The sequence below is a fragment of the Sander lucioperca genome, chromosome 21 (genome assembly GCF_008315115.2).
Source record: "Sander lucioperca isolate FBNREF2018 chromosome 21, SLUC_FBN_1.2, whole genome shotgun sequence".
NCBI lineage: Eukaryota > Metazoa > Chordata > Actinopteri > Perciformes > Percidae > Sander > Sander lucioperca.
The window spans coordinates 3,316,744-3,338,853 of record NC_050193.1 but is presented as its reverse complement, the minus strand read 5'-3'; the positions used below and the strand labels follow the sequence as shown (position 1 = coordinate 3,338,853).

The window sequence follows — 22,110 nt, the reverse complement described above, 5'->3', positions numbered from 1 at the left end:
GTAATCTGTTTTTAACCATATGTGATGTTATTGCTAATCGATGCGCATGTAATGGTAATGTTAGCTTAAAGTCAAAGCCTGATATAGCTAACGTTATAGTGCAAATTCATATAAATCCTATTCGTACGGGAGTATAATCATTTTGGGACCGCATGTGATTTAGAAAGTACCCCCTCACATCTGAGTTTCGTGTGGGGCATTCGCACGGGACAAGCGGAGATGCTTTTACTTGAATATACTGAAATATATGTACCCCGCCCGAGAGTTGGGCAACGTTACCCGGAGGCGCCCGAAGGACAGGCACAGACACCCACATAGCATCACCGTCACCCTCACCTCGGACAAAGCCGCGCTGGAGCGCGTCGACGGACGGGGCAGTAGGCCAGAATATCCGTTTTTGCAATAAAATGTCGCACATGAAAAAAAATATATATATTATTGTAAAGTTACATAAGTGTTCTATCTTGAAAAATCTTCAGTTCTGCAGCCAAATGTATTGTATAAAGCACCAGGTTCAATATTCTTTTCTCAAAATTCTAAATACATTATTTCAGACTGTTAATGTACCTAACAAGCATGCTGCAGGAGTTATTAACCACTGTTGTTGATGCTGTTACACTGATGTCTTTCTTCCACTTACTGTAGTTGTGTCTGCTAATCTATTTGAAGACCTTCTGTCAGCACATTAGTCTGTTTTAAGATGAGTCACATACATGTTACAATCTATATTTACAAATTCTGTTTATTACTAAAATGTACATATCACTAAAAAATTGTCTAAGATAAATTTGACATGTAGGAGTATGTTTACTTAATACTGCATGTCCTCAACTGAAGCATGCCTTCATGTACAAGCTCATATAGTAATATAATTCATTGTGATCTACCATGCCTTAACTACATGTTTGTCTGTACAAAGGTATCCACACTGAAAACTGAATGACCAGAGCCAGAGGGAAGACCTGGTGTATAGAGCAGTGTATTTGGTGCCATTCATCTTGTTGTGGAACAGATTGCATTGACCACATCCAAAGTTCTCAAATGTGTTCTGATTATAACGATGCCAGAAAATCATTTTCGGTTCAGCTTCTTCTGCTGAAAGGACAGACCAACTTTTAGCACTTAAGCAGTCATTGGTATTTAGAGGTTTAAAATGTGAGTCTTGTAATAGATGTGTCCTCTTGTATTACTGTTAGGGCTGCTGCACCTAGGTAGCTTCTCTGTCTCTCCTCCCTCCCTCTCTCTGTCTCTCCTCCCTCCCTCTCTCTGTCTGTCTCTCCTCTCTCCCTCTCTCTGTCTGTCTCTCCTCCCTCCCTCTCTCTGTCTGTCTCTTATTGCAGGAGAGGAGTCTAGAGTGTGGGAGTCTGGGTTCCAGCAGCCTCTCATCTACCACTATCAACCAACAATTTGTGATAATACTTTTGTTATAATGAATTTGCAATAACTTTACACAGATTAAACAGCACCTAGTGCACAAACTACATTTCCCTGATCTTTCTTTGTCAACATTCAAATATGGTAACATTTGAGAAATCATATTTTTGTTGATTAAAGCCAAAATAGACACTTTTAATCAATTACAAATTCTATCAAATTACCAATGTCTTCTTGTATGACTACAATATTGTGTATGTTCCTATAGTTGCTTCAGAAAAACAAATGTAGCTTTAGAAAGACCTTTATTTCACATTGAAATGGGCATTAACTACAAAAACTACATAAACCACAAACACTGGCAATATTTTTAAGATTATGTTAGGGTTAGGGGTTAAATTGAAGCAGCACTCTGTTCAGTCAAGTCCAAATGCCTGGGTAAAGAAATAAAAGCTTCCTTTACAATTACAGTGAGCATAGTGTGACAGTCTGTTGGTTGTCTGTAATGCACAGTGGAAAAAGAAAAAAAAAACCCAGCGAGCCTAGTCGATCTTCCCCGGATTGTTAACAGCCCTCCACCTGCATCGCTGGGTGATGCCAGAGAAGATGGACTTACTTCTGAGGTATTGGGTGGGTGCACATGCCATCGTGTCTCTCCACACTCCTATTTCTGAAAGAAAGAGTCATCAATTTCCATTTGAGCCCCTCATAGTTAAATATATATGCACACTAGCATGTAACTGTACTTCATTAATTATCGGGGGAGAATACAGATGAATCAACAACAGTCTATTGTTCTTTAGTGTAACTTTAATTTAGTTAAATGAGCTTATTTCTGCTAACGTTAGCTCTTAAAAGCATGTAAAGGCTAATTGTGCCAACCATAGACTGATGGAGCAAACAGTAGCAAGACATTATCGGTGCATTATGGTTGTTACAGTTAACCAAACGTTCTAAGAAACTTTGTTATACATCTGCTAATACTTAGTGTTAGATAATGATAAGCATTAACAATCCCCGTTTTGCATTTCGCTGACACTACGTTTAAATTAGGACAACGTAAACTTTGATTTGCAGAAAATTAACGTTAGCATGTTTTACCAGTGGCTAGCTAACATTACAGACAATTTACATGGTAACTTCAGATACATTTACTTTACAATGTGACTCATCTTACAACATACAAAGATATATTTAAAAACTAGCGAAGCTATATCTTACCTCGAATTATGTATGCTAGCTTTCAGCAGCAGTTGCATCCAGATTGCCAGTGAACGTGTGTAAGGTAACGTAGAGTGTCAGCAGCGTTGTCAACTCCAAAAAACAAAAAGTCAGACACCGCCCAATAGTCTATGGCTCCTCCCTCACTCCGCCCTCTCGTCTAAAAACGTCACATCCGCAACCAGGATGGCTGCGCCCATAAACGCAAACTCGACGACGGATAACTGATCTCCACAAACCAATGGGTGACGTCACACATGCTCTGTCCATTAATATATACAGTCTATGGTAATAACTGACGTTCTCAACTACAATTTCGAGTTGTTTGAACTACAAAAATCTGTTTAGAATTATTTTAATAAATACCGGTAATGCAACAAGGACGAAGCATGTAAACTGCTGTTAGTTTATTCAGAATGGAACGGATCGCAAATGGATCCGAATGAAGAAACGTAAAAAAAAACTCGACCCTATAGCTGCTACCTCAGCCGAATAGTGTGGGTAGGCTAACAGATCAAGGCAGCCACATAATCAAAGCCCTGGAACCATATAGGAGACTTTCTGGTCTCGATCACCTAATTAATACTGTCCTTCACCACGGTCTGCATGCCGACGCACTGGCCGACAACAGTGCTGCAGATGGGGGAGACACGATGTAGCACAGTTTACCTCACACTCAAGTCAGTGCAGGACATACACAGAGAGCTACGGGAGAAGCTGGAGAGGCATAGCTTGCTCCCCACAAATAAGGCTAATAAAGTAATGATTAAAAAAACACAAATGCTTGATCAAGGGCCCGGCCCGGCCCAGCCCGATCATAGCGGAATAAAATATCGGCCCGGCCTGGCCCGTGGGTCGGGTCCAGTTCGGGCTCGGGCAGAGAATCTAAACTCTAATGTAGCTCCAGTTGTGCCCACTGTCGTTTAGCAATCGAAAAAAAAACTGTATCTGTATTTTCTTCACTGCGGATGATTTATTGGGAGAATCATCCATGCCCATGCACATAAACTATTACACATTTTAGAAGAGTTTGATCATTTTGCCCTCAGGTTACAGAACTCAGTGATCCATCAAAATCTGCAGAGCGAGTAAAAACCTGACTGTCTTTTTTTTTTTAATTCCACGTGCGCTATGAGCTTTATATTCAACTATTCTAAAAAGGGGATGGGCTGCCGTTCCTGCTGAAACCTGTTATTATTTTTACCATTTAAAAAGGTCATTGGGGATTAAATCCTGACACAACTGGGACAGAAGAAAACACCCTGCAGGCTTCACATCGCAGCGGGACGTTTAGACAGACGCTGACGGGTCAGAATCAGAAACACAGCTAGATTAAAGCAAAAATAACTGCTTATTTTATTTTGCTGTTTCAAATTGTTGTTTTTTGTCATAACGGATAGCTACTTTAAAGGAGCAGTGCGTGTTAGGGAGGATAGATGAGTACAGATGTGATATCCAGACATACAAGAAGAATTATACACAAGGGATAAAATGTCACTGTGGCAGGTTGTTGGTGCCAACAGAGTGAGCCTGGCGGGTTTGGGTTATCGGGTTTATCGCGTACCGGGAGTGTCGACGCGTTACGGCGTGGCAGATGTGGATGCAGATGTGGATGCAGACAGCCGGAGCTTCTGCTTGTCCCGAGAGAAGCTCAACATGCAGCAACTCAACCAGAGACTGGCCTCGTACCTGCAGCAGGTAGGAGACACATGAGGGGGGGAATGTAACTGAGTACATGTACTCCGGTACTGTACTTCAGTACCAAATTTTGAGGTACTTGTACTTCACTTGAGTCTTTTCTTTTCATGCCACTTTCTATTTCTACTCCACTACATTTCAGAGAGAAATATTGTACTTTTTACTCCACTACATTCATCTGTTACAGCTTTCATTATGAGTTACTTTACACATTCAGATTCCTGCACACAAAACACATGTAGTTTATAAAATCCGATGTTTTATTCTAAAGTAAACTAGCCAACAATATAACGGCCTACAAGTCCAGCTGACATGATTAGACCATTAAACACACAACTGGTTGGAGAGACAGAAAGAGACAGAAAGACAGAAAGAAAGAGACAGAAAGGTGATAGACAGACCTGTTTGGATCATATCCACTTTCTAAAATGGGAGGATTTTTCTTTACTTTTAATACTTGAACTACATTTTCCTGATTATACTTATACACTTTTACTGAAGTTACATTTTCAATGCAGGACTTTAACTGTAACAGGGTAGTGTTACAGTGTGGTATTAGTAATGTTACTGCAGTAAATCTGAATACTTCTTCCAGCGCTGGTAAATTTTATAATCCAACCATAAATTATTATCTATATAACATTAGATATACTGTGCATGATCGGAAAGGAATTGTTCCATAATTTGACCCCAACAATAAAAAAATCTCCTTTTAATTCCTTTGTTTGCTTTTTAAAAAGTAAAGTTAAATCATATTTACTTTCATGTATTTAAAAAAAATATACTGTTTATAAATTGTGTCTGTTTCCATGAGAGGTATAAAGAAAGTGTTAAGTGAACACAAAAGTAGCAGATTTTCAAATAGAGTTTGGCATGGACTGACACAAATACTCAAAGGACACTGACATTGTGTATTGGGGAAGTATTTGCATTTGTTTTTTTTAGTTTTTTTAGAGATGTACGGTACTTATAAAATGTTTTGCTTCCCGATTCCGATACCTGAACTTACACATCTGCCAATACCCAGTACCGATCAGATACCAGTGTGTCATATGTTATTATGTTTTAACTAATGCTGTCAAACGATTAAAATATTTAATCGCGATTAATCGCATTAATGTCATAGTTATCTCGCAATTAATCGCAATTAAAATGTCCCTAGATTTCTTTTTGTCCAATTATTTTTTCTGATTTTAATGCTCTTATCAACATGGAAAAGTGGATCGGCTTGCTTTGTGCTTTTGTCACCTGGCTTTGACGAGGGGGCGGAGAATTGGCATCAGCTGTGTGCTTGGCCATCAAGTGGTATTTCTGACTGGACGTGCTGCGATGATAGCTCAGTTCAAAACGACAAAACACACAGATCACTTTGGTCTTGTCAATGGAACCATTTGACAACTTTTTAAAAGTAAACTTTCCATTCAGAATCTTATTGGCATCCATTTCGGCATCTCACGCTCGCCATCCACTCAAAACATAACGTTAGCCTACTACTCTTTGGCTGGCTCGCAAGCGTGCCTGTTGTTTTGTTTCTGGTCTAGCTAGATCCGGTATGGTGTTGTAGTTTTTCTAACGTTACTAGTTGTTGCAACAGCATGTGAAAAAAACTACAAAGTTTGCTATGCCAAAAAGAACGTTAATCTCGCGCTAAAAAAATTTACGCCGTTAAAATGGGTTTGCGTTAACGCCGTTAATAACGCGTTTAACTGACAGCACTAGTTTTAACAGCTGTATACTACTATCTCTGTATACGTAGATGATATGTTTAACAGCTGTATACTACTATCCCTGTATGGTGATATGACGTCTAACAGCTGTATAATACTATCTCTGTATGATTATATGATTTCTAACAGCTGTATACTACTATCCCTGTATGGATGATATGATGTATAACAGCTGTATACTACTATCCCTGTATGGATGATATGATGTATAACAGCTGTATACTACTATCCCTGTATGATGATATGATGTATAACAGCTGTATACTACTATCTCTGTATGATTATATGATTTCTAACAGCGGTATACTACTATCCCTGTATGGACGATATGATGTATAACAGCTGTATACTACTATCTCTGTATGGATGATATGATGTATAACAGCTGTATACTACTATCCCTGTATGGACGATATGATGTATAACAGCTGTATACTACTATCTCTGTATGATGATATGATTTCTAACAGCTGTATACTACTATCCCTGTATGGATGATATGATGTATAACAGCTGTATACTACTATCCCTGTATGGATGATATGATATATAACAGCTGTATACTACTATCCCTGTATGGACAATATGATGTATAACAGCTGTATACTACTATCTCTGTATAGATGATATGATGTATAACAGCTGTATACTACTATCCCTGTATGGATGATATGATGTATAACAGCTGTATACTACTATCTCTGTATGGATGATATGATGTATAACAGCTGTATACTACTATCCCTGTATGGATGATATGATGTATAACAGCTGTATACTACTATCTCTGTATGGATGATATGATGTATAACAGCTGTATACTACTATCCCTGTATGGATGATATGATGTATAACAGCTGTATACTACTATCTCTGTATGATGATATGATGTCTAACAGCTGTATACTACTATCTCTGTATGGATGATATGATGTATAACAGCTGTATACTACTATCTCTGTATAGATGATATGATATATAACAGCTGTATACTACTATCTCTGTATAGATGATATGATGTCTAACAGCTGTATACTACTATCTCTGTATAGATGATATGATGTATAACAGCTGTATACTACTATCTCTGTATGGATGATATGATGTATAACAGCTGTATAGTAACTACTATCTCTGATTTTCACAAATTCCACGTAGGTGGAACTTACTGTGGCAATAAACTCCTTTCTGATTCTGATTCTGACCTGTGATTGGTGGATGCAGGTCCAGTGTCTGGAGGCGGCCAATCAGAGGCTGGAGCAGGAGATCCAGGAGGAGCTGGACAGGAAGTGTCCCCGAGAGCGGAGACAGCTGGACGGACACCTGAGGACGGTGTCCCTGTTGCAGGAACTGGTGAGTCGCCCACAACACTGCACACACACACACACACACACACCCTAACCCCCAAAAAAACCCAAAACAGGGCCCAACCAGGGCCAGATAAATTTTCAAATTAAGGCCAGATAAAGGCCAAATAAAAGCCTGATAAAGGCCAAATAAAAGTCTGATAAAAGCCAAATAAAAGCCTGATAAAGGCCTAATTAAAGCCTGATAAAGGCCAAATAAAGGCAGAGGAGCTGTGCAGGTAAACTGATGATGTCACACTGAGGTGCAGCGTCTCAGCCGGTTGTGACTCGTCAGGAAGTGGAGCGTCTGATTGTTTAAAGGTCAGACAGGTGGAGACGAGATCCAAACCTGACCTTCAACACATCCAGTACACACAACAGATAATTTCACTAATGACGGATTATCTTCAGACAAACAAAAGAAGTTGTGCTGAGAACCTGCAGAACTTGCTTCTAAAGGACTTGACATTTAACATAATCCAAAAAACGTCCCGATCATGAGCATGAGAAATTCACCTGAAGGTTTTAACCCCTGAAGTCCATCGCGACCCACTTTGCTGCTTTTTTCAAGATTTTAGAAGCTTTCTTCAACATTTTTCGTCACATTTTCAACAGTTTTGTTGCTTTTTTTATGTATTTCAAACTTTCTTCAACGTTTTTGTAACTTTTTCGATGTTTTTGAAGGTTTCTTCAACGTTTTTAACCTTTTCAGCAGTTTGGTCGCTTTGTTGATGCTTTGTTGGCCAATTTTGTCGCCATTTATCAACGTTGGGCACACTACGCATGCACGCATGCACACACACACACACACACACAGACACACACACACAGACAAACAAACACACACACACACACACACACACACACACACACACACACAAACACACACACACACACACACACACACACACACACACACACACACACACACACACACACAGTTTTTGCCTCTCTTTAGGCTGACAGGGAACATTTTACTGCAACATACACATTTTTACTGCAGTAAAGTATCTGAATACCTTACCTACCTACCTACAAACCTACCTACCTACCTACCTACCTATCTACCTACCTACCTATCTACCTACCTACCTACCAACAAACCTACCTACCTACCTACCTATCTACCTACCTACCTACCTACAAACCTACCTACCTACCTACCTACCTATCTACCTACCTACCTACAAACCTACCTACCTACCTACCTACCTACCTACCTACCTATTTACCTACCTACCTACAAACCTACCTACCTACCTATCTACCTACCTACCTACCTACCTACCTACCTATCTACCTACCTACCTACCTACAAACCTACCTACCTACCTACCTACAAACCTACCTACCTACCTACCTATCTACCTACCTACCTACCTACAAACCTACCTACCTACCTACCTATCTACCTACCTACCTACAAACCTACCTACCTATCTACCTACCTACCTATCTACCTACCTACCTACCTACAAACCTACCTACCTACCTACCTACCTATCTACCTACCTACCTACCTACAAACCTACCTACCTACCTATCTACCTACCTACCTACCTACCTACATGAAAGACTCCAGAGATCTGTGATGGCTGAGTGGCTAAGGTGTTGGACTTAATGGGGTTTACCCACGCAGGTTCAAACCCTGCTCACAGCATCTATTTGCAGGAGAATGTAACTATTGTCCAGTTGTTTTCTCTCTGCAAACCTGCTTTATACTCACACACCTGTAGCCATAACGTACAGGATGTTAGGTGTGTTGTTTATATCAAACTTCAGTATAAAATTAGAAATGCTAAACCTGTGAAGTTGTAACACATTGTGTTATACATTATTAAATACATACCATGATGTTAAGTTCGTCCTAACATGAACAGGTTTTAACAACAACCTGTTCAACAAGTCCTGAGTCAGGTCCCTCTCAATTCAATTCAATTCAAAGGGGCTTTATTGGCATAAACGTTTCAATAAAAATGTTGCCAAAGCATAAAATACATCTTTCTACTTCTTATGCAACCTCTAAAGTGTTCACTATCTCTCTCTCTCTCTCTCTCTCTCTCTCTCTCAGCTCAGTGAGGCTCTCTCGGCCCAGGCTCAGGTGAAGCTGCAGCTGCTCGGTGCAGAGCTCACTATTCACGACTTCAACGTCAGGTAGATCCAGAAACACCTACAACACAGGCGCACGCACGCATGCATGCATGCTCCGCCCCCGGTATAATCCACATGTAGACGTATATCCCTTGATCCTCTGCTGTGTGAACAGGTGTGAGAAGCAGCGTGAGCAGCGTGGTCGTGTGGAGGCGGAGCTGAGCAATCTACGGTGTCTCGACGAGGATCTGAAGATCCAAACACTGCCGGAGCTCCAGAGCCTCATCAGCGATCAAGAACAACATCTGGTGCAGCTGCAGATACAACACCAACAGGTACAATAATGCAACATCTGGTGCAGCTGCAGATACAACACCAACAGGTACAATAACGCAACATCTGGTGCAGCTGCAGATACAACACCAACAGGTACAATAACGCAACATCTGGTGCAGCTGCAGATACAACACCAACACGTACAATAACAAAACATCTGGTGCAGCTGCAGATACAACACCAACAGGTACAATAACAAAACATCTGGTGCAGCTGCAGATACAACACCAACAGGTACAATAACGCAACATCTGGTGCAGCTGCAGATACAACACCAACAGGTACAATAACGCAACATCTGGTGCAGCTGTAGATACAACACCAACAGGTACAATAACGCAACATCTGGTGCAGCTGTAGATACAACACCAACAGGTACACTAACAAAACATCTGGTGCAGCTGCAGATACAACACCAACAGGTACAATAACGCAACATCTGGTGCAGCTGTAGATACGACACCAACAGGTACAATAACACATCTGGTGCAGCTGCAGATACAACACCAACAGGTACAATAACACAACATCTGGTGCAGCTGCAGATACAACACCAACAGGTACAATAACACAACATCTGGTGCTGTACCTTTTTGATGTATGTTTTTATGTGTGGTATGTTCTTTTGATGTACTGTGAGTCTGAATGTTATACTGTATGTCATGGATGTATTCCAGTTTATGTGATATTCTTATGAAATAATAAGACAGATTTAAGACAGACAAAAGCTACTTGGGATCCGGGTCTAAAAAGTGAAGTCAACGGTGAAGCCCCATAACGTTGCATTTATCTATAATTATGACAAAAACGTTGAGCAAAGGGACAATTCTTTTAAAAAACGCCACAAAAATTTTGAAAGAAAATGTCGAAAAAGCACACAAAAGAATTGTGCAACAAAAAGCAACAAAAACAGCAAAAAAAGTAAAAAATAAAATGCCACAAAAACTTAGAAAAGTGATTTCTATACTCTGCAGGTATATAACCCAAAAAAGCTCACCTGGATTATTCAAATGAACTAAGTGTATATGCGTCATGTTTCCCGTCTTCTTGTCTCCAGGACACGCAGGGTCTCCTGGCGCAGACATCAGTGGGCGTCGACGTGGCAATGCAGAGCGCTGAGTCATCAGATCTGATCCGGAAACTGGATGTCCTGAGACAGACGAGCGGGAACCACTTCCTGTTCAACACCCAGGTACACAAACATCTCCAGCATGCTCTTATTTTGAAATCATGTTCTGTAAAGAGTACAAACACATTCTACTTAAGTGAAACACACCCACAAACACACACACACACACACACACACACACACACACACACACACACACACACACACACACACACACACACACACACACACACACAATGTGTTTTAATTTTATTTTATGCGTGTGAGAGTTATGTACTTTATGTCTTATTTATTCTTCTGTACAACCCTTTGGTCAACATTGGTTGTTGCTTTTTAAATATTTAAATGTTTTATCTTGCATTATTGTTTTTTTACTTATTTTTTTATTTACTCAGTAACATATGTGATTTAAAATGTAATAAAGGACAATACTTCAAACTAAACACGTGTTTAGCGGCAGTTGGAAGATGTTTTTAGGGGCAGTTGGAAGACTTTTTTAGGGGCAGTTGGTAGATGTGTACCGAGTACCTCGAGCTGCCGCTCGTTTCGGCGGAGATTACAGTTAAATTTAGTCCACAAAACAAGTTTGCGAGTGTTACTGCGACGAAAGTTAAGATTAGGCATCAAATTGACTATTTAAGATTAGGAAAAAGATGGTGGTTTGGATTAAAACACTCCCAAGGAACACGCAATTCGTGGGTGAAAGGCTTTAGATATCCCAGGAAGTGAACTCTGCTCTCTGGCTTGAAAGTCCTGTATGTTAACACCCACCCATCCTCCCCCCGACTTTTTTTGATGATTTTTATCGCTTTTTCTGGCGTTTTGTTGCTTTTCCCAACGTTTTGTCATGTTTTTTTTGTGTTTTTTTTTTTTTTACATTTTCCGCGCTTATTTCAACGCCCTATATTTTCTGATATTTTTTTTTTAAACGGGTCAAATTTGACAACATGAGGGTTAAAGGGACAGACGCTAAAACAGAGCAGTATGAGAAAAATTATGAGTTTTTTTTTTTACATTAAAGCATGTAAACATGTTCTAGTAGAAGTGCAAAATACAAGAATGAACCTGGAAATGAGTACCTTTAATGGGACCTTTAACCACAGTTATCACTTTACTTGTGGGTTGTTACAGCATTTCATCCTTTGTGTTGTGTTCAGGTGTCCATGTTGAGTTCTCCAGAGGCGACCTTTGACCCTGCAGCGGAGTCCGAGCTGGCGGAGCGGAGGAGAACAGCAGCGAGTCTGGAAGAAGAGCTGACACATATGCAGGCTCTGGTGAGATAACAGACTATACCAATAATAATAAAAAATGCAACACAAATCCAATTGGCGCCCATGTATCAAGAAAGAATCAAATCAGGACAAAAGCATATCGTCCCAACCCTAAACATCACGGCCTGTGGTATAGGCAGTATAGGCAAATGCTCGGGGCACCAGCAGTCCAGATAAGTAAAGAAAAATAAAAAAAAAACCCGACAAAAACATCAGAAGAAGCACCAAAAACATAGGGGAAAAAAGCGCCAAAAACATTGAAAGAAAGCGACAAAATTTCAAAAGCAGCGACAAAAAACGTTACAAAAATCCAAAATAAATGCCGGAAAAGTGCCAAGAACCTCAAAAAAGCAATAAAAAGGTTGAAATAAGTGACAAAAATGTTTAAAACAGTCAAAAAAGTGCAGAACAATGTGACAAAAAACATCGTAAAAAGTGACAAAAATAGCTGAAATCTTGATTGTTTAGAGATGGATGTTTATTGCCCGTGGTCTCACCATGTCCTGGTAGGAGGCGGCCTGTCACTGGCAGCACTTTAGAAGAGAGACGGAGGTCAGAGACAGCGAGAGGAGATGTCACACAGACAGCCACTCTAAAAGGAGCTGTGATGGCCGAGTGGTTAAGGCGTTGGACTTGAAATCCAATGGGGTTTCCCTGCGCAGGTTCGAACCCTGCTCACAGCGTTGCTTTGAAGGAGAAACATTATTATAGTCCAGTTGTGCCCTCTCCTGCAAACCCTGATTCAAACTCTCCTTGTTCTGGGAGTATACACTGATCAAAATTATAAACGCAACTGTTTTGTTTTTCCCCCATTTTTCATGAGCTGAACTCAAAGATCTAAGACTTTTTGTATGTACACAAAAGGCCTATTTCTCTCAAATAATGAGTTTTTCGCCATTGCAGATTTAGAATTGTTATTTGTTTGGCAGTTGAGTTCAAATATCAACAATCTTTGTGCAGCATCGCTTACTGCACCTTTAAGAAGGGGACAGTGCAAATCAATTGAACGCATGATTTTGCATGGGTTAAAAATGTCAGCATAGACAAAAGTTTTTATTTCATCCATAGTCCGCTGGCCTTGATGTTTAAAAGGATTTTCATATCCAGGCTACAATCTACACAACACTAGTCTATATCCACAACATTCCACTTCTGGGATTGCTGCGGTGCGGCAGGAAATTCCGCCGGATGTCTGTCACCTTCTGCTTTCTTTGTGTTGGCGTTCTAAACTCCGGTGGATTTCTGAGGACTATGGTTAACTGCTCCTCAGATCTCTGCAGGGTAAATCCAGACAGCTAGCTAGACTATCTGTCCAATCTGAGTTTTCAGTTGCACGACTAAAACTACTTTTGAATGTACACACGTTCCACCAAAACAAGTTCCTTCCCGAGGCTATTTTGTAGAGGCACTGTTGCGCCGTTTGGCGTTTAGCACTGCCCAAGATGATTGTGATTGGTTTAAAGAAATACCAAAAAACCAGAGCACATTTTTCTCCCATTCCAGGAATGCTGTGTGGACTAGTCAGACCTTCCCTTGCAGCGCTGTAGAGGAAGGTCTGGCAATGCAAGACTAACACTAACACTAACATCAGCGTTCTGTCTGTTTGTGTAGAACATGGCGTTGGAGGCCTCTGGTCGGGAACAGACCGAGTCCTTCACGCAGCAGCTGGTGGTCCTGCAGCAAAGAGCTGACAGTCTGTGCAGAGACTTGGACTCAGCGCTGCAGACCACAACGCAGCAGGCTGCCGACAATCAGATCCTGCTGGATGTCAAGAGCCGACTGGAGGCCGAGATCCTGGACTACAGGAGGCTGCTGGATGGACTGAGCCTGCAACGGTACGAGATGATCATAATACGAGATGTCTTTGACTTTAACTCTATAAGTAAAATCTGTCTTTCTGCTTAGTTTGACTTTAACTCTATTTAAGTGCACAGATTTCAAACAAATACATGAATATTTAGATGGCTTTAAAGTTCTTTCGTCTGGAAAACAACAACCACATATACTTCTTATAAATGATTGGGTACTTATATGTACTGTCTGTGTCTGGTTTCCTATGCTTAGCACCAAATGACTAAGCATAGGATGAGGATTTTCAATTATTCAGGAATTACAGGAGCCATAAATGTAACTGTAGCAATTTGTTTTTGTTGGTGTTGCTTCTTTCGTACCTTTGTGCCTTGGATAATAATTTCAGATCTGTTCTTCTTGTCTTTATATTTCCTTTATGTGTTCACAGGGTCTCAAGTCTTCAATCTGACTCTTTCTGTGCTACAACTAGCCCCTCTGCCTTCAGAAGAAACATCACAGCGAACAAAACAATCAGTGTTCAGGGAAGAAATTTTAGTATGGTTGGGGTTCAGACCTTCCCTCAAGGCCACATCGGACCTGTAGTTGCCCCACTCTCAGAAACAGTGACCACAGTTCAGCCAATCAATGTCCAAAGCAAACATTCAAACAACCCGACAGTGAAACCAATAAACACCTCAAATCTGACAGATTCATTCCATAAGTCTGAAAACCAGAGAATGGGAGTTCTTTCCGAAAAGACCGGGAGGGAATGCATGACCATTAGCGTGACAATCGACAATCAGAGCAGCCCTGTGGAGGCTAAAGTCCACACTAGAGATTGTGATCTGCAGAACTCAAATGTTAGTTTAGACGAAGGACCAGTTGCCAAGGCTTCTAAATCGGAGATAAATACTGCACAAGCAATCAAGACGCTGGTTCCTAACACACAATCTGCAAAGAGTACTATTGTTCAAGCAAAATCAGAACATTTTACTTCCAAACAAACTACCACAGAAGCTGGGTTGCAGGCCTCTAAAACAGGGACAAACATTCAAACAGAAATCACCAAAAACATTCTTACTGCAGAACCAGAAGCAAAGGAGGGATCACATCACGTACCACATACCATGACAACTGATCCCAGAAAACAAACTGCTGCAGAGGTAAAAAAAGAGACAGAAACGGTGATCTTGGCTCAAATGAATTGCAATGAGGGCTACATCCAAGCTAAGAACCAGGATCCTGCCCAGGTTGTGTCTTTGAGTTTGAAGACTCCAGCAGAAACTGACGGGGATAAAGGGGAAGTTGCTGTTACTGCATCCGTTGTCTCTGGATCTCAAATTCATAAGTCTGAAGGGGCTCAGGGTAAGGTCTTGGGTAAAGAAGCTGTTGTCAAACCTTCTAACCTGCAGGTGAATATTGCAGAAGGAACCACGACATTGGTTCCTGATACACAGTCTGCCAGAAGTACCTCTGTTCAGGCAAAACCAGAAAGTTTTACTTCCACACAAACTACAGCAGAAGCTAGTTTCCAAGCTACTAAAACAGGAACACACATCCAAACTGAGATCACTAAAACCCGTCTTTGTGCAGAACCAGAAGTAAAGCAAGAATCACATTTTGCAACAAATACAACCACAACTGATCCCAGCGAAAAAAACGCTGCAGAGGTAAAGAAAGAGACAACAACTGTGATCTCGACCCAAATGGATTGCACTGAGGGCTACATCCAAGCTAAGAACCAGGATCCTGCCCAGGTTGTGTCTTTGAGTTTGAAGACTCCAGCAGAAACTGACGGGGATAAACGGGAAGTTGCTGTTACTGCATCCGTTGTCTCTGGATGCCAAATTCTTTTGTCTGAAGAGACTCAGGGTAAGGTCTCTGGTGGAGAAGCTGTTGTGAAAGCTTCTAAACTGGGGATTAATACTGCACAAAGAATCACCAAATTGGTTTCTGACACACAATCTGCAAAGAGTGCTGCAGTTCAGGCAAAACCAGAAAATTGTACTTTCAAACTAACTACCATAAAAGCTAGTTTACAGGCTACTAAAACAGAGACAAACATTGAAACAGGGATCACCAAAATCATTCTTTCTGCAGAACCAGAAGTAAAGCAAGGATCACATTTTGTAACACAAGCAACCAAAACTGATCCCAGCAAACAAACTGCTGCAGAGGTAAAGAAAGAGACAGAATCTGTGATTTCAGCTCACATGGATTGCAATGAGCGCTCCATCCAGACTAAGAACCAGGATCCTGCAGAGGTTGCGTCTTTGAGTTTGGGGACTCCAGCAGAATCTGTCTCAGTTGAAGGGGAAGTTGCCGTTACAGCATCCATTGTTTATGGATCTCACCTTCTTAGGTCCGAGGAGGCTCAGGTAAACGTCTCTGGTGAATTGACCCTAATCCATGACATGGACATAGAAAGAGAAGAAAGGAAGGGAGAAGAAGTAGTAGGTACATTGTCCAATGCATCCAATATTGGAACAAACAAAGTCATGAAGGATGCAGATTTAGGATCTGGTATTGGAACTGATTCACACAGTAGCCCAGAGAGCAACGGCAACCTTGAAAGTACAGAGATTTTGGAGAAAGTGGAAGTAGAAATGAACAAAGGGAAGGCTATCGATGGTTTCCATGATACCAACGAGGTAAAGGTGGACCCTGCTGAGATGGACAATGAGATTGTTAATCCAGCTGGTCAAGAAGCATTGTTGAGTACCACAAAGTCAAAAAGTCTAACAGAAACTGGTATGACTTTGAGTTCATCTGACCATGAAATGATTCAGAGTCCAAGTGAAGTTCACACATTTGTGATCCCTACAAAACCACTCACATGCTCGAGTCCAGAAACATGTCTGAGCCCAGATGACACAGAGGTGTTAATGAGCATGGCAGATCAAGTATTTTTCCCACTTGATCCAGAAGAGCATGTTATAAGTCCTGGTTCTATTTATCCTCCAAATGACCCAGCAATGTTTCTCAGCCCAAATGAATCCGACACATGTTTTAGTCCAGTTAATGCTAAGGGGTGTCTGAGTCCAAATGGTGAAGAAGACGAGGAAGTATGCCTGAATCTGACTGAGGCAAATGCAAACGTGAGACAGCTTGAGAAATACATTCTCTCTACAAAAGAGGAAGGCCAGTCCCTGTCATCTAGTAGAGATCAAGCTTTGCAGGAAGTGGACATAAATAGAAAAGTTAGCATTTCAGTGAGAGATGGGAACAGTTTGTGTATTGGATCACTTGAAGGTAACGAAGGAAGAAGCGATACAATCATCAACTCTGGACCAACCAGTCGAGGGATCGGCCTTCAGCTGTGCAGCGGTCTTGGAGTCCAGAATCTAGGTCTAGGAGGGAAGTATGGCTCGGAAGAACAAAAAGAGACTTCCAGTATAGATTGTGAGGTGAGGGGAAATAAAAACAGTGATCGGATGGTTGCAAACAAGCCAGGTAATAGTGAAAGGGTGTTTGTTAAGTCAGCTAGCTTTGGAAGTGTCCCTGCCAATGGAGGAACTACCTTGAGCAGTATGGCTAGTGATCTGGGAGCTAGTTTTGGTGGGACGGCTGCTAATTCATCAGGTACAGTCAGTTGTAATGCAGAAGCTACTACAGCAGGGGAACAGGGAATATTCAGGCGTGGCAGTGGAGACTGGATGGTTTACAGCAGCGGTCTGGGACGTACAAGTAGGATCTTACCCAGCACAGGGAGCCAAGAAAGCCTGTCGGGAGCAACAAGCCGACCAGAAACAGGGAGATTTGGCAGAAGAGGAAGTGGGGAGGGGGTGGTTTATGGTGGAAGTATTGGAATTGAGAGCAGCCTGGAAGGTGCCGCTAGCTTACCAAGTAAAGGAAAAGAAGAAGGCACATCAGTGGCAACAAACTCTTTAACAAGTCCACAAGAAACAGGGAGATTTGGCAGTAGAGGTGGTGGAGAGTGGATGGTTTATGGAGGCAGTCTTGGACAAAAGAGCAGCTTGTCCAGAACAGGCAGTGAAGAAAGTCAGTCAGTGAACGTGCTCCCTGCAGCAAGCCCGTCAGCGAAAAGAAGGTTTGGTAGCGGAGAGTGGATGATTTACAGCGGCAGTTTTAAATGCAGTGATAGCTTACCCAACGCAGAGAGCAGAGAAAGCCAGTCAATGACCACACAAGTACCAACAAGCCCACCAGAAACAAGGAGATTTGGCAGCAGAGGGAGTGGAGAGTGGAGAGTCTATGGGGGGAGTACGGGACGTATGAGCAGAGCGGCTGGCAGCGATAACTTATTTAAAGCAGGCAGCGAAGAAAGTCTGCTAGCAACAAGCCAACCAGGAGCACTAAGAGCACGGAGGTTTGGCAGTGAAGATAGTGGAGAGTGGAGAGTCTATGGTGGGAGTACTGGAAGTTTGAGTAGTGCTAGTAACGCAGACAGGGTCAGCAAATACAGCCAAGTCATCAGTCCGCCAAGTAGCTACACAAGTAGTGGACAAAGACTCAGTAGTGCTGGGAGTGATGGCAGGCTCAGTTCAGGAGGGGTTGTTCGGCGCAGCAGCAGTTTAGGAAGTGGTGGTAGGTTAAGTAGCTCAGGTAGCGGTAGCAAGCTCAGCAGCTCATCCAGGAACCAAAGAACTGGCAGCTCATCTGGAAGATTTGCTAGCACTGGCAGCGGCGAATCAAAGCCTGTTTACAGCTCAGTGAGTGGACGTAGGAGTTCTGGAGGAGGGACAACCAGCCGCCAAAGAGCCCCAAGCCCCGGGGGGAGAATAAATGTGGGTAATGGTGGGTGGCAGAGCAGTTCACCAGCTGGTGGGAGTCGCGTTAGCAGCACTGGGAGCGGGTCTAAGCTTAGCAATGCAGGTAGCGGCGACCTAATTAGCAGCAGAGCTGGTGGTGGAAGGATCAGCTCCTCTGGGTCAGGGAGGACCAATAGCACGGGGGGGAGGGTCATCAGCAGCAGCGACCGGCCAATCAGGAGCACCGGTAGCGGAGCCGGAGGCAACAAGGAGAGAATCAGTGTTTGTAAGATGGCGGCGCTGTCGATCTCTGCAGCAGGGAGGCAGAGGAGTCAGGACCAACAAAGACAACAACAGGCTGCAGGTGAGAACAGCTATTTTACATTCACAACAACAATAATCAAAAATGTTATAAAATGTTAGTTACAGTTTTTTTCAACTGCTTACATACAAAATCTTTTCATGTCACACAATTTTTGAAACCTCTCACTCAAAGTGCAAAATTACACAGCAAATCTCCAAAACCATAAGCTATTTCTCAGCCTTTCACTCAGTTTTCAATTGCATAAAACACTTTTTTCAAAACACTACACACAATTCTCTACCTAAGACACAAAAATCTAACAGAAAGTGACTTGCTTTCCTTTTCTAAACACAACCAATCAAAATGCTACACTTATTTACCAGGGCACACACACACTCCTCACATGTGCAAACACATTATGTCATAACTGAACACTAACCAATCACTGCTTTAGTATAGGCCTATACAGAGGTCAAAGGTCAGATTACCTGTTTTGAACAATGGATGCCAACAATAGACAGAGAGCAAGGGGAGGAGGAGGGACAGACAGGGGACGACAACGAGGACGAGGAGGAGGGAAGAAAAGGAAGGAGAGCCATCTCTGATGAGATCAGGGCCACACTTATTCATCATGTGATCAACCACGGATTGACCATGAGAAAAGCCCATCTTGAGTAGCTTTACAATGGCGTCCATATTGCATGCAACTATCTAATGACTATTTCAGCATTACAAATCAATCAGACTTTGTTTGTGCATACAATTCCCCCCCCCTAAACCAGAGAAGGTAACGGTCAAGGTTTTAAACACGTCGTTAACATTGTGAAACGGTCCCAGTTTGGTTAGGTTTAGGCACCAAAACTACTGAGTTAAGTTGATAAAAAAGATGGAGGTTTGGGTTCATATCAGACGTTACTTCACTTCACTTCACATTGTTTTTATTCCGCTCATGGATATAGACACATTTTTATAATTGAACCACAAATTATTTGCTATGTAACACTACATATCCATGATCAGAAAGGAGCTGGATGAAGACAAAATCTTATTTTCCCAGCCCCTTTCTCAGATACAACAAACAGATTTTACATAGAAAAGAGAGAGAGAGAAGACAACTTCACATTGTCATATTTTTATGAACTGAAATAAATTTATATTAACCTTGAAATCATTCTCAAGTGAATTCCACAGTTTGACTCAACACACTGAAGTACACATTTGCTTTAAAGTTGTTTGTGCATACTGATGTTTAAAGTTGAATTTCCTTCAATGATCCTTACTTTCTGAACTAAAAAACAAAGAACTACTACGGCCACTAGATGGCGCCGCCACTAATATAGGTCAGAATGATGCTGGAACAAAACCACTTATGTGGCCGTTTTTCTGCAAAAGACATTACTCGGAAAATGAGCGTTGTAAGTTGGTTTGTTAAACTGCCTAAAATTACCAATGTTTATGTTTATCTGACAGTGACCTCTAGTGGTTGTGTGAAGTATGAAAGTTTTAATATAAAGTATTTGGAATGAAGCATCTAGTTGTTGTATTACTGCATATAAAAATAAAAGATAATTCCTCTTTTGCAGCTACGTCTCCCCGCGTCCAGCGATGGCTGACCACGGGGGTCAGTGTCACGAGCGCCGAACCTGACGGCCTTGATGACATCATGCGCCTGTGATTGGACAACTTGGGAGGAACGGAGTGACATCATGATTTGAAATTCAAAACTATATTGCAAAACAAACATTTTGGTGATTAAAGCTAATACTGATTTTTAAGGGGACTTTAAGAGACTCATAATTAGGATTGTTTGTTAAAATCAAAACATTGCCCAACCCTACTCATGATCAGCACTTCAGTTTCATTTTCTTATCAGTGGCGGTTCTAGACAAATTTTACTAGGGGGGCCAAGAAGGGGCCAGTGTTTAACCAGAGGGGCACATTAAAAAATGACAACAAATGATATTTAAAGATTATAAACTTTATTTTACTTTAAAATCACATAAACATTTATTTTGTACAAGCGTGAAAGCAGGTGCAAGAGAGGTAGGGCCATAAAAAATGAAAAATGTCTACATGCATAGCAATATGTAGAGTCCATCATGACAGAATACTCAAGCCATGGATGAAGATTATACCAGTTTGGCTTTAAGCTCCGTCTTCTGTCCCCCATCAAAATGGTTGGGAATATATTCAAGTTGGGCTGTACTGGTACATCATTCTTGGACTTGCTGATATCTGTAGAAAGATCTACAGTATACATAAGGCACAACTACAACATTTATTTACTTATGTCAAAATGTAGGCCAAGTAATTACTTTTTTGTTTACTATGTCCCTTCAACTATTAGAAGAAAAAAAACGTAGGGGCATGCATTACATTTCGTTGCCTAACCATCCCTCCCTACTTAACACGGGCAGATTGCCTGTTGATTACTTTACTCAAATGTATTTGTTATCACAATGCAACAGCCAAGATGGATGACATTACGTGGTTTACATCACAACATTGTGTAGACCTAGCAAGGATACTGACATTTGGTTATTCACTTCTGCTTCAGTGAGTTTGCTTAGATATGATTAAGTTTCTAAACACATTGAGCCCAGACATTTACAAACTTGATTTCATAATCAGTGTGAGGAACAAAAGTAACACGGTTATGTACAAGAACAACAAGTCACTTACGAGATGAAATCGTTTTGCTTACCTTCGACTCTTGCAACAGGAGAAATCGTAGCTCCTCTCTCTCTCTCTCTCTCTCTCTCTCTCTCTCTCCTCTCATTCACCCAGTGTTGCCAACTCTTTTCCAATGAAAGTAGCTAGCACCAGCTCCAAAGTCGCTAAAAGTAGCTAGATGACATCATATGCTCATTTGCATATTTGTGACGTCATTACGCAATAATTTGCATAAAGCTTAGTGGTTGTGTCAGCAAGGTAGATAGAAAGAAATAGAAATCTTTAGCCAAATAATCACAAATTCAATAAAGGAATATATTTTACCTTATAATTATTAATTAGGTAGCCTATCTTTGAAGTAAACAAAGAAATTCTACAAAGGGAGGGAAAAAGATCGATAAAGAATTCTCAAAGAAGGCTGGCTTGCCCAGGGCCAG

At 41.4% G+C, this 22,110-nt stretch overlaps 1 protein-coding gene and 1 non-coding gene across 2 annotated transcripts; both read left to right on the top strand.

The window, feature by feature from the left end:
* Positions 1-442: 442 nt before the first annotated feature.
* Positions 443-20,870, top strand: LOC116049976. Its single transcript, XM_031300033.2, has 11 exons — positions 443-456; positions 4,067-4,293; positions 7,245-7,373; positions 9,438-9,520; positions 9,633-9,792; positions 10,851-10,985; positions 12,080-12,196; positions 13,805-14,028; positions 14,433-15,814; positions 16,322-19,060; positions 20,584-20,870. The coding sequence occupies exons 2-11, from the start codon at positions 4,087-4,089 to the stop codon at positions 20,673-20,675; spliced, it is 5,268 nt and encodes a 1,755-aa protein (XP_031155893.2). The 5' UTR covers positions 443-456; positions 4,067-4,086; the 3' UTR covers positions 20,676-20,870.
* On the top strand, positions 12,795-12,876 carry trnas-uga. The gene has a single exon. It is a non-coding gene; the product is annotated as a tRNA-Ser (tRNA).
* Positions 20,871-22,110: the final 1,240 nt, after the last annotated feature.

Excerpts from the sequence above, each read along its gene's own strand:
- LOC116049976 (XM_031300033.2), top strand. The coding sequence starts at position 4,087 with ATGTCACTGTGGCAGGTTGTTGGTGCCAACAGAGTGAGCCTGGCGGGT. Across the intron at positions 4,294-7,244 it reads TGGCCTCGTACCTGCAGCAG|GTCCAGTGTCTGGAGGCGGC; the intron begins GTAGGAGACACA and ends TGGTGGATGCAG. Across the intron at positions 19,061-20,583 it reads AAGACAACAACAGGCTGCAG|CTACGTCTCCCCGCGTCCAG; the intron begins GTGAGAACAGCT and ends CCTCTTTTGCAG.